Consider the following 14,370-nt stretch of genomic DNA (forward strand, 5'->3'; position numbering starts at 1 on the left):
TATGACTTGTTTAAGTAAAACAATTGATTTACTAATATCTAAACATTGAATAACAATATAAACTAAAAGTTGTAACTATGTTGTAACTATGTATTTGACAACAAAGTCAGTGTTAATGAAAATATTGGTTTTGACTGCTTCAGATCTTTAGAGGTTAAAGCAGTACCATTTCCTTGAATGTTATGTGGTCGATGGTTTACATTAAGCACACTCTGGATAAGGTTCTTATTAGGCCTTTGTATAGAAGTTACCAGGAGAGGTTGTAATGGGCAAGGGACGTAGACAGCTCTAAGAGGGCCATTGATCTTCATTGAGGGCTAATAAACAACTGACCAGGACCAGCCAAACTCGGCCCAGAGCCTGCTCCTGGTCGGCACATTTGTACTTTTATAAATCATACCCATATTTTTTAACCACCTCTGTTAAGTTTTTTTTCTTCCTTCCAGCCCACTTTCCGAGTTCAGGTGCACTTGCCTCGCAACCAACTGACCGTGGCTCGCGTGTCTCCTCGAGTCAAGATTTCCGAGCTGAGAGACATGGTGTGCAAGGAGAAGGGGCTCGATGCCGGCAAGTATCGTCTGGTGCGCCCCTGTGACCCCCTGCAGCCCCTGCCGGGGGAAACCACCCTCGCAGACTACGGAGCCACAGAAATCACGCTGCTGTCTAACGCTTGTAAGTGGTGCCACGTCTCACTCTTATCTGTGTATCGTCACCTCAAAGCAACAGTAGGATATCTTTAGTTATTTCTGGGATTAGCAGTGTCTTACTGTTGCTCTGGGGCGACGATATATGAAATTGGATGTTTATTTGTGTGTGTGTTCTTTATACAAATCCAACGTTTACGTCGGATGTTCAGTAAGTTACCGCCCTATAGCCACGGGTAAGGCAGAAATACATGAAATACACCGCCAGCTCAGTCAATTCCAGCCATAGGACGGTATAGGAATATATAGGGCGGTAACTTAGAAAAATTAAAAGATCCTTTGATTCGCCTGTATATTTACAAATAATGTATGGTGAATTTTCTCGCCAATTGGCTTGTACCCATGTTACGGTTCCACGTTATGATAATTTCGTATCTCGCCAATTGACTTGCGCCCATGTTACGGTTCCACCTTATGATAATTTCGTAATTTACTCGTCCATCTTATGATAGTTTTGTTCTTAAAGTTGGAATAGAAAAAGAACCACATCGAATTTTCGAAAAATCGCTTCGAAGTGCACACCCCCATGCTACTAACTAACTTTGTGCCAAATTTCATGAAAATCGGTCGAACGGTCTAGGCGCTATGCGCCTCACAGAGATCCAGACAGACAGACAGACAGAGAGACTTTCAGCTTTATTATTAGTAAAGTTAAAGAAAAGATAAAAATAAAGAAGCTCGAGCTATGCAAAGAAATTCCTCGCCAAAAAAACGACATACAGCATTTTAGTTCGATTGAAACTCGATGGGTCAATGCATTTCACATTACATAGAATATAGACATTATAGAATATAGACTTCATTAAAGAATATACAACAACATTAATGGCGCATTTTACCTTTCTGCACAAAGGTAATTATTTATTTCGTATAGTTTGCGTTGTTCCCAAAATACAAAGCACGAAACAGGCAGCATATATTTTTAAAACAATAGGTAAAACCGCTATTATGTATTCGTAAACAAGAAGTTATTTTAAGGATTTCATAGTAAAATTTAAAACTTCATGTAAGAACCTAACCCTTTTTGCCCATTGTGCCTCTGAGATCGCATCAAGTATCTTCACTATACTAACCTATAAGAGTGTTATTCCTTGGTTGACCACTTCCTTGGGTGATTTTTTTTTTTTTTTTGTCTGCCTATATTTTCCCAAAAATAAAGACATCTGTGATTTTGCAAGATTAGAATTTTACAAAGTATAAATGGAACCGAAAGTTCAAAACTCCCATCGAAAAATATTTCGCGAAACGTACATTTTCGCGAAAATCGCGAATATTAGAGCTTCGCAAAAATAAGACGCATCATTCTACGCAAAAAAAAAAAAAGTTTTTCGAAAGGAATTAACAATTTGGGCAGTTGAGGGTTAAAAATGTAGAAAACATTTAAATCTTTTCACGGAAAGTTTTTAAAAATCATGATAGTTATTTACTCATTAAAAAGTAACAAATATTTTTAAAAATAAGTTGAGGTGATTCAAATTACGGGCTTAGTTTTTTTTTTTAAATAAAAATTATCACTCATAGCACAAGATTCTTCGAGCTAATACACACATCATAATAAGTTTCCAAGAAAAATGGCTGCGGTAATTTAGAAAGCTGCTCTCGAAACTATCGAAAACTCGAGTTGATTCCAGAAAACAAGCTGGCACGAGACAGTTACTCTACGGTTCATTAAATTCGGAAGTCTCAAGGATGCATATCAGTTACAAACAAGGAAATGTTTTACCTCGTTGTAGCTTTCGATAACGAAGCCGTTATAATTCCAGAATTACCACCGGCTTGAAAAACATCACGATGGAAAACAATAATACTGTAATAGTGTCGCTACTAAACATGTTGTCTTTCCAACAAGTATTTTGTTTTCGATTTGAGAGTTATTAAATTCCTAATTCGAAGCTTTGTTGCATGAGGATAAATAGCAGGAAAGTTGAAGTATTTTTTTGCATCGAAAATTTTGCAATCTTTTGCTAAACGAAAGTTAAATCGGAAAGTTATCCTTGCTAATTTCATTTTGTGCAATAATTTAGTCGGTGAATAAATTTATGTATGTTTATATATTAGTCAATTTGACACGAAAAAGTGTTCTATTGAGCGGGATATTCCATTATCTGAAATCAAAATGACAATCTACAATAGTTTGATGCACTGAAAATTAATTACGTAAATCGGGATATTCTTTTAACTGATATTCCAAGAAGCGGACTTGACTGTATATGGAAATGTGCACGAAAAATTACCACAGGTGAATTTGTCATATCGGTGCAGGTATGCTTCACACAAACATTACCAAATACATTAAGAATCTAATTGGGGTCGTTTCCAATATTTATAAAGCATTTTTTTCTGAAAGAACATGCTTAAAAACATAGGATCTTACCATATTTCAAATAATTTGTTTAAGTTTAATACTTTTAAAAAATTACTTAAATCGGTGATCTTTTATTCTTTACATTTCTTACGATGACATCACAAATGATGAAATGTCATTCTGTGTTGCCATTCTCATCGCAAAATATTTAATTCGCATCTTTACTCACATGTATTGGCAACGATAGGGTTGATAACAAGCGTAGAGCGCAATTTTAATTCTCTTCTTGATTATCATAAACGTGGAAACGCGGTACAAAGATGCGCCAAAATGCATCATTTGTGACGTCATCAAGACCACGCCTTGTTTGAAAAATCGGACATTTTAAAAAATTTATTAAAAAATAACTGTTGGGAAAATGAAAGAATTTTCTTGGTCCATGTTATTCTTTTTTTTTTTTTTTTTTGCTTATTCTATCAATTTCAGTGACTAAAAGTACTACTTTTGACTGAAGGTAACAACCCCATTGTTACATTTTTTATTTGTATGCCGAACTTAGCGAGATATAATGCTCAAAAATTTTGTCGAGTCCAAAGAGTGCATGTTTGATATTAGAGCCGCTATATAGATATAGGGGCCTTAGTTGGGGGCTTTAGTATATATAGGGGCCTTAGTTGATATAATGAGTGGCAAATTTAAGGTTCCTTGTTTTAAAATTTTTAAACCAATCCTAGAGCTTAAAGTGTTTCCTTTTAGTGATTATACTTTGTCCATTTTAAAGAATTACAAAATAGTTTTCAAGTAAAAAATTTCCTTTAAAATTTTTAGTGAAACATGGATTTGTATTTTGCGAACGTGTTAGGATTATTGCATTTTACCTTCCAGCTTTTGCAATGAATGTCTAAAGCGGCTATAGTTTTGAGTTCTTTGTAATTCTCTAAAACTATCAAAATACCATAATTAGTGCAATAAAATCTTCGCCCTCAATTTTTTCAAACATGTGATTTTCAAAGATCGCAAGAAACAAAAGCTGAAAATTTACTCTGTCAAGCATGTCCTTACGTCTTTAATTATGTATCATGACTAAAACTTTACCGCTAATTAATCCTCAACTCCCAAATGCTTACTCTGACCCGGTTAGAGTTAGAAATTAAAATTTAAATTTAGGCTTCATGATGACGCCTAGGATAATTTTCTAAATGTCAAAATGAACGATCTTGGTGTTAATTTTAAAGAATCAGATGCATACGTATGAGATTCTTTTTTTAAAAAAAAGTCTGTAAAATATACAGGGAAAAAAATTGATTTTGAACAAAGACAAAATTGATTGTGGTAAAAATTACATTTGCAAATTTATTTTTCACATTAATTGGGTTCTCAATCAAGATGATCTGGGGGGAAAAAGCATATGATCCGAAAATTTTAACTTTGATATGATCAAAAAATTGAGGCAGAAAATTTGGTGCTTAAGTTTGAAAATCTAGGCGCCTGATCAAAATTTTTAGTCGCAAAATGCGATTAACAACCACTTATTTCTAATACTGCGGCTGGAGGAGTTACGTTAAGCATTTCTCATTCAAAGTGCTCTGAAAGACAACTACCAGTCAATTTTAGTTACCAGTCTTACAATTCCCCGTGTGATAAAATTTTCAGTACCCTGCATTACGCTGTTTGCGCTCATAAGGCTGTATGTATTTTAACTAGATAATAAAAATTTACATAACGAAGATGGATTGAAAATATGTTAAAAATGTAATTGAACTTAATGTAAAGAAGGACGACATTCTTTTTCGGTTCCCCGTTTTTCAGAGCGATTTGAAAGTGGGCGTACCCTTTTATTTTCAACATTATGTAAATTATGGCAGGACGTTTGTTACACACAGTTACCTTAAAGTCTTCAGAGTCATATTCATCGGTAGAACACTATTACATGTCATAACACAGCCGAATTCCACACCATGTTTGGCGGAGTTTCGGGGATTGCCAGATGTTTTGCTGCAAAACATCTGCAAGAAGACGGCGCCGAATTCTGCTGTATTTCGTCATTGATAGTGTTCTACCGATGACTAGGACTATTAATACTTCAACATAACTCTATGTAACGAACATTTACCCTGAACTGACACAACGCTGAAAATAAAAGATACTCCCTCTTTCAGACCACTCTGAATATTTATACAGGGTGCGGTGAAAGTTCCCACAATTTTGTTTAAAACGTTTTTTTGGCGTTAAAATCGTATGTTGGCGATTTATTTGGCGTTAAAATCGTATGTTGGCGATTTATTTGGCACATATTATTTATTGGCATTAAAAGTATTTGAGGTTTAATCATTTGTTCTTTGTTAGTTCATTGAATTAGTGAGTTATGAATCGTGAAAATGTGCGTGTTACTGTCGTTGAATTACACAAGAAGGGAATGAAAAAAGGGAATGAAAACAACCGATATCATTCGAACGACTGGATTCAAGAGTAAAACAGTCTATGACGCTGTGAAACGCTACAAGGAGACTGGAGAGACTGCGGACCGTCCACGGAGTGGTCGTCCAACCACTGCAAAATGCCTAGAATGAGATAATGGTGGATGCGTGCGCGAGCATCGCCGGCAATTTCAGACTGCGACTCCGTAAATGTATTAAAGCCCAAGGAGTCAATTTTGAACAATTGTTATAATTTTTTTGTTTAATGTTATTAGTATTGTTTCAATAAAGTGTTTTTATTGCTTTAACTTGTTGATTTGTTGAATTATGTGTTAGTTACAGCCTATTGAAATATCTAATAAAATTGTGGGAACTTTCTTCACACCCTGTATTTGCGTCTGTAACGAGTCGAACAAAAAAAAAACTACTTTTATTATCATATGCTAAGTTCTGTAAAAATAGAAAATCACAATCAAGGATCATTGTTATTTTTCACCCAATCAAATCCGAATTTCCTCTAGTCCACTGCTTTTACCCCTGGAATGACATTTTATTGTTATGGTTTTTCGAATCAAACGCCATTTCAGAAAACGACGGGATCAGTAACGGTTGCATGCACTTACGTTAAACGTTCCATCAGATCGGATTTTTGCATGAAAATACCCGACACTGGTTTATGCTTATGGGTTAACTAATGGTGCGAGACTTATTCTTGACTATTAACCTCTGTTTTCTGTTTTGTCATGCCAGGTATCGAATCCCACATCTGCAGTTCCACCTCTCACATCATTCCGTATTCCAAAAGAGCGGAAGAACAAAAGAAAACCGGCATCTTGAGATTACTCGCAGAAGACGTCAGCCATCAGGTATAAAACATTTGTTTTGTAAAATTCATTTATTTCACTTATCAGCAGGTCTGCGAAAGTTTGGGTTTTCCTGAGGATTTCGGATTTTCAATAGAGGTCTTTGACCCTAACCAAGAAACTACACTATGTAGTGAAAAATATATATATTTGAAAGAACATAGTAAAACATTTTTCTGGATGGATTAACTATTCGTTTTCATGTCCCCGTTACGGAAATATAAGGTCTTAGAGTCTGACGAAATTTTAAGAAAAGTCGCCAAATTTAGCTAGTTTTGGTAAACAATGAGAGACATCTGTCACATTTTTTGCAGACGGATGTCCTGTTGTATGCAGGCGGAGAAATCTTTGGCGAGAAATTGGTATCTTCAAATTCTCGCCAAGTCTTAAAATGTGGCGCTTCTTTTAAAATTTCGGCGGACTTTAAAACCTCATATCTCGATAACAGGAGCAAGAAGACAAATACTGTTCGTATCAAAAAATGTCTGTTAAGATTGTTAACTATTTCAATTTTCTTCATTTTATTACACTATTCGAGTGGTTCCCTGTTAAAGGCTTTGTTTGGAATTCTTGAGTTTTTAACTTTATTAATGAAAAACGTATATTTATCAAATATTTTAAGGACAAAACACGACATTTTCACTGAAACATGATTGTGTTGCAGTACAGCGAAATCAAGAACGGACAGAACCGAAAACAAAAACACAATTCCCTGTTCTAGCCTTGTATGTTATCTTTCTCTATGCCCTAAATCTTTTCTGCCTGTGCCTATCTTTTTTTACATTATCTGTCTAAATGAATCGAAATAATTAGAAAATCTTTTATTTATTTTTTTCAGCAGATATTTTTTTAAGCATTTTTTTTAACAAATTGCTTCAAGGAAATAATTATTGAGATGGCAATTTCAGTATTTGTAGCTTGGTTTTTACTTTATCATTCCTAAAATTAATCACCAACTACAGTTGTAGCAATTACCAAAATGTTAATAAATTTTATGCAATGATAGCCCGCTAAAGTTTTTAAAATTTTTATTTGCTCAATCTTGGGTTTTTACGAAAATGTGAAGATCAACCCTGACCTTCACATGAAGTTTTCTAGCTTGCTGTATAATAAAGCTCTTGATTTTTAGTGTTTTGTAGTATAATTCCACTAAGTTCAACTTAATACAAATGTATGATTACCAAAGAACTATAACTGAAATAAAACTCAATTTTACCAATTTCAGGAAAAATTGTAGATCTAAAGTTAAAGCAAAACTTAGTGGAAAAAATCTACCTATTAAATCTACCTATAAGACGCAATAATGGGCTACTTTAGGACATTAAGTCAATTGCAATGCAAGTTTTCAAGAATTCTGTCGAGAAGATTGTTTATTCATCATTGTTTTAACCCTTCATACATCGTTATAATTGCATACACTCATTAAAAGTGCACATTCTTCTTTAAAGAAATATATGAATATTAATCATCTCTACATATGTTCTAGCAATGGACATACTAGTCACCAATAAGGATCATTCTATAGTGACTGACGTAACATTCGCAGCTGATTTTCTAACGCTTTTTACTTAAAACCTGAAGTAAAATGAATTTTTTTTTTTTTTTTTTGTTTGTTTAATATGCAGATTCAAAATGTACAAGTTGACTATTTTTCATTTCTACAAAGAGAGCTACTTTTGAAGCAAAATAATCGCTTATAAGTATTTTTTCAGCAAAAAAAGCCATTGTGAATAACGTAACATTTTTGAAACCCTGAGAAACAATATGCTTATGTTACGAGGCAAATTTTTCTGAAAGTTAAGCAGGCATTTAAAATTGGCGGAAAAATTTGTAAAAGTCTAATTTTTAAAATACTATACCTCATATTTATAAGAGCTAAATATTTTTCGACCCTTGGTGGTACTTTTATGAAAGACTGACTAACGTAACAGTCGGATGCATACAGATAAAAACTTTTATAATTAATCTCTTGTACTTTCATTACTTTTACACTTTTTAGGAACATTTTTTGTGTTTCATTGCGGTTCTTTCCTTTCTACATTAGAGTAAGAAATTGAATGAAAGGATTTAGTTTAATTAACTCAATTTGAATGTGCCAAAAAAAAAAAAAAAAAAACTGCTTTTGCTAACTGAATAACATCCTTTTTGGGCTAATTAAATCCTAAACAGCTATCTTTTAAAAAACTAACCTCATACAAGTTGACAGTTTCACCAAATTGTAGTATTCTGTCAATATACTAGTTATCGTCATAGAAACTCCGTAGTACTTTTCAAGGACACATTATTCTTAAAGGTTTAATGATTCATCGAACGAATAGTGTTGTAGGTCCTGAATTCGAATGTAATATTGAAAAAAAAAATGTTCTAACATTTTTATAGAATGCATTTTAATTCCAGATATCCCTGCAAATGTTTAAATTTCTAAATCATCATTCATGCATTTTCTGTAATACGCTACAGCAACGTTTTTTGCCACTCTATCATACATATAACATCTTCAAATGTTTTCCAACGAACTGCCATTTCTTTATTTTAATAATTAGTGGAGATATTTTCTAGAAAATAAAAACGTTCTCCTTTGTGAAGATTGTCTTTCTATTTTTCTTCATTCTTTATCTTGGACTTTTGTGTTGAATGCATATTCAGCAGAGTAATCATTTTGTTTTACACCCTTCTGAAATGATGGATTCGAAGAAACTCTTGAATCCTGGTCTCTCTAACAATTCTCGTCCTACATTATAGTATTCTGAGCAATGTAATTGTTTACGTAAATCAAATTATAGAAATCTTGTGATAATACAAGATAAAAATGGAAAATTTTTAAACCTTTTGACATTTTACTCCTCTAGTTCAAAGTTTCACAATCTTCATTAAAATAATTACCCTCACATTTCATTTCTCACATTTTTCAAAGTTACTCTGAGAGACAAAATTACAGTCGGACCTCCATATATCGAAGTAGCAAATTGCCGGAAAAAAAATCGATATATAGAAATTTTGATATATAGAAACAATCCTATTTTATCCTAAAAATCTCCTAAAACATTAAAATTAAAGCTAATTTTCGTGCATGAAACCTAATTTCTAATTTATACGAGCATCGGATTAAATGAAAGTTAATAATTAAAAAAATAACAAAAATTACATTTTTGCGCCTTTATACATTTTCATTCTTCGGCAGTTCAACTTGATTCGCAACATGAGGGGATTTTCGTTTTGAGAATGTAATCGAGAGAAAAGTGAAAAAATCAATCTACTTAACTTGAATGATTTTTACTGAAGCTAAAAAGACTAGGAATGATAATCAACAGACAAAAGGGATAACTTGAAACTGATTTTACAGTGCTACTGGTTACAACTAAGATTTGAAATGAACTTGAGGGAATTTAAGAACTCCAGAACGGAACAACGACCTATCTATACTCACCCCTCAACCTCAGATTCCTTGTGAGTTTCGTAGCAACCTTTAGTGAACATAATGTTCTCCCCCAACGTTCATTTTTCATCAGATAAACAGTCTAAAGCGGAAAAAATCTTCGAAAATCTTTAAAAATAATTTCGATATATAGAGATTTTTTCGATATATAGAAACAGTTTTTCTATGTAATGAACATAGAAATTTGTTGGGATTTCGATGTATAGAAAATTTTGATATGTGGAAGTTCGATATATGGAGGCTCGACTGTACTTTGAAGTAGGGTTGGCAAGTTTCTGCCGAGGCGGTTAAAACCAGTGGTAGAAACCGGTTAAACCCGGCATGACAAAAACCACTTTGCGGCAGAAACTGGCAAAAACTCACAAAATGAAAAATTAATTCTTGGTATACAACTGAAAATGCGTGGAAAAAATAATAAATTGTTAACCAAAATACTGTAATTTTATTTCAAAATTATCACAGTTCAAAATCAAATGTTACATTGTTTGTACCCTGCAATTGTCTCTTAGAGAAGGTGGTTTCAAAAATCTAAACAGGTTCTCAATTTAATATGCACAAATGAGAAACTTTAGAATATTCTTGAAATAGAAGAGCTAGCAGACAATGCATCAAGGAGCAAGCAATGTTCGTGAAACTTTCATCTATTGTATAACTGGTCCACCATGTAGTAACTGGGGTTGTGGTAAAAATTTGACTGGAAAAATAAATTTTGAGAAATGGAGCGAATTTGTTTTGCAAAGCTGTGACATTTGGTACAAAATTTAGGCAAGTAAAATTCTGGCACTTTCATCTTGAAGCACATGACATGATAATTTCAATCATAAACAATTTAGGGGAAGTATATAAGTGAGCAAATTACAATCAGTAATGAAAAATTATCATATAGCTATATGCTGTATTTTCTTCAAAATTTGTACTTTATTTACGTTGTTTTACACTTTAATCATACAATCCGTAAAGCCTGTTTAATTCTGTATGTCACTCCTCTTTTCTAAGCACCCCTGTATGATTTTTTATCCTATGTTAAATTAATCCAAATACTACGAGCCTCTGCAATTGGAAAGTTCTCTTTCAGAACTAAATCAAGGGCACTAGCATGGGATTTTATTTTTTTACATGATGAAATGATGTTTAATTTTTTAGTTTACTTAAACAATTATCATTTACTAATTGCTTGAGTTATTAAAGACATTTTCAAGTTTTTGCCAGTTTATGCCGGTTTTTACCGGTTATAACCATAACCAGTTTCTGCCACTGGCACAGCAAAAACTAGTTTCTGCCGGCAGAAAGGCAACCCTGCTTTGAACTAGATCAGGGCTGTCCAACTGCAAAGAGACCACGGGCCAGATTTCCGTTCACTGATCACCTGGCGGGCCGCAGTTTGGAAAAGTTAAACAATGACCTCTTACCTCTTATACAATAACAATTAATAGTTGAATTGTTAATTTTAAAACAATGAAACTGAAGGATTATAGAACAATTTGTTTACATTTTAATGAGAAAACTTAGGCCAATCCGCTTTCTTTATAAGGGAAGGAATGTCAACATCGATGTTTGTCGTTGCCAGTCGAAGAAGGTCTAACAATGAACTGTCGGAGAGAGAGAGAGAGCTCCTGAGACGATTCTTGATAAAGTTCATCACCGAAAAAGCACTTTCGCAAAAATATGACTAAAGCACGCTATCAATTTCTTTTTCGAAATCATAAGGCCGTAGAGTAAGGGAGGGGGTCTTTATTTTTAACTAATTGCAGGCAGGTTTTGCTTATCTGAAATGTTTCTCTCTTGCCTCCCTGTCTCTCCCCCCCCCCCCCCCCAATGCGAGACAATACTACTTCTAGGATTTCGTTTGAACACCAGCGTGCAGGGTTGAACTGCTTGATCTTGGCCTGTAGATGTCCTGTACCTTTTTCTCCCAATACAATTAAAGGAGTAAAAGAACGATCAAGAGGAAATTTCAAGACCCCGGTTTGACCAAGAATGTAGTCTTAGAAGCTTCTTGATACCGTAAAATGTCGAAAAAAGAAATATGCTGGATAATAAGTAGGCGGGCCGCACAATATGTGTTGGCGGGCCGCATGGGGCCCGCGGGTCGCCAGTTGGACAGCCCTGAACTAGATTAATCGTTCATTCAAAATGGTTTTTACAATTAATGTTTCTCAACTTTAGATGACTTTTCAATACTTTAAGAGTTTTTCCTCCTTTTTATCGATAGTTGTAAGAACACGATCAGAATAAGAGTTACAGATAAAATAGAGACAGTGAGGGTAAAACACTAAATGACTGTATATGAACTTGCGGAAGGTTGTTTTAAACATCTCAAAAGGAATAATGCCAAATATAACGATTTATTAATTTGTCAAAATTCTAAAACTTTCACCGATTATTATTATTTATTTTATTTTTTTTAATTATTTTTATTTTAATTTATTTTATTTTTTTTATTTATTTATTTATTTATTTTTTTATTTATTTATTTTTTATTTTTTTTTTGTCTTTGGACGTCGAAGACATAAGTTAAGTTCATATAAGTAAGGGAATGTGGAATAGTTGGAATAGTTAAGGTAACTTTCCTTTTTAAAAATCAATAAAATTAGAAATTGTTTCGAAAACTACTGTTCATAAATAAAGAAAAATTTATTTTAATATGTAACTTGCACTGAAAGATTATTCTCTATTTTTAGCTGTAAATTTGCGACTTCAAAAATAAAGTGCAAAATTTTCACTTTTATTTTTCATGGGACAAGCTGAAAAAGAAAATATTTTTCTCAGGAAATATTTTGAAATATAGAAAAATATGTTTATTATTGAAAATAATTTTTGAGCAAATGAATGAGTAAATAAGTGAATAAATAAATAAATGAGTAGATAATGACACAATTAACAAATAAATAAATACGAAAAATAAATGAGTGAATAAATAGTGAATGAATGAGGAAATAAATGAATGAATGAAGAAACGAATGAACGAGGAAATGAATGAATGAAGATATAAGTGAATAATTAAATGAAGGAATGCAAATGAATGAATTAATGAATGAATACTTGAGAGAATTGATAAATGATTGAATAAGTAAATGAAACGAACTGTTTCGCTTCGCCCCACGTGCACTTGAATAACTGTACAACACATTGAAAACAAAAACAAGTGTAATATTAAATAAATAAATACTGCACTGAATATTAGAAGGCCTCAGTTAATGTTTAAACGTCAATAACGAGAACGTTGTCATTTTATAATGACAAAAAATAATTTTTGACTTACAACAAAATATTACAGCATGAGTATCCATTCTTGAAAATTGCTTGTATTATCATATGATTTGATCTTCAGATAACTTTTTCAGAACTAAGTTGTGTCACTACTGTTTGACCATGGATTGTATGGAATTGGCAAACATCCAGTTAAGGCGATTCCATCTGAATGAGGGGAAAAATAAAAATTTTATGCGCGTATTCCGCTCATTTGAATGATACTCTGCTTAATTGAGAGGCTAACATACATCTGCAAAATCTGACATCCCCGAAAATTAATAGATACTTCCATTTCCGCGTGTAAACCGGATGTTTGCCTTTCCATACAATCCGTGGTTGGACAGTACATATTGTTACAAATTCTGTAAATAATAATTATTGTAGTAACGTAACCTGTAAATAGTTTCCCGTAATGAATATACAACCCCTTAACATTCGGCCGAAGTATACAACCCCCCTATTCTTTTTTTCTTATTTCATTCACTGATTTTATCAATGAAAGTGTAGTTGTAGAACGTTGTAGCATTTTCTGGAATCTTTGAGATTTCTTTTCGGTGTGTATATAAGCCGTTAGCGATGAATAAAAAGTTTAGTTTCGATTGAGAATTTGTGCTGTGAGTGGATTAGCTCAGTTTATTGCGAGGCATTTCGCTGTGTTGTTTTCGTATTTGGAAGTAAATACGTGTGTAAACGTTGAGTTTACGGTGTTGTGTGATAATTGCTTAATTGCTGATGAATAATTTAGCAGTTGTTGACGATATTTCCTGTACATAGTGTGAATAAATTTCCTGTGTTTTTATCAAGAACTGTGTCATCCTTTCAAGAAAGTTGGAAGTCTCACCGAATCCGTTACAATATAATTTAAAGTATCACCAAATAGGACACGCATAAACGATAAATATTCATCATTTCACTTCGCCCCAAATTTCCCTACTGAGAATTAAAATATAACGTAGAAAAATTGCATTTCATTTTGCCTTTATTTCAGAAAATTGACAAAATTTTATATTCCATCCACGTTCTAAATAAAACCTTTAAAACGGATTTTCTCACTCATTTTCTCCATCTCACTCCGACATTTTCCCTCCTGTCTTCAGTTACTTTAAGACACACTTGACCTCTCTGGCGTGATTATGAGGAAGCTGCCATTGTTTTTCGGTGCGGCATGTTGCTCCGGTAGACAATGCGTAAGCCGATTACTTCATTTGATTAATTGATTTTATCGAGTGAAATAAAAGTGAAAAAAGATTTAGAAATGTACGAGTTGGTGTATTTTTAGTCATAAAGTAATTTCCACTGGATTCTTTACTTGTAACTTTTGTCAAGTACAAAGAAGTAATTTCCGCTCGTGTATTGAGGATGAGTAAATGGTAGCATGAAGGGTTTCGACAAC

The 14,370-nt window shown here is 33.2% G+C and overlaps 1 protein-coding gene across 1 annotated transcript in view; it reads left to right on the plus strand.

Moving 5' to 3' along the window:
- The window catches only part of LOC129232621 (cordon-bleu protein-like 1), a 133,778-nt gene that overhangs the window by 83,159 nt on the left and 36,249 nt on the right, over window positions 1–14,370 (plus strand). The window contains exons 4-5 of the mRNA XM_054866752.1: window positions 447–672; window positions 6,177–6,292. Of these exons, the coding sequence (XP_054722727.1) occupies window positions 447–672; window positions 6,177–6,292 (342 nt within the window). The remainder of the gene's footprint in view (window positions 1–446; window positions 673–6,176; window positions 6,293–14,370) is intronic.

This window comes from Uloborus diversus, unplaced genomic scaffold (assembly GCF_026930045.1).
Source record: "Uloborus diversus isolate 005 unplaced genomic scaffold, Udiv.v.3.1 scaffold_13, whole genome shotgun sequence".
Lineage (NCBI taxonomy): Eukaryota > Metazoa > Arthropoda > Arachnida > Araneae > Uloboridae > Uloborus > Uloborus diversus.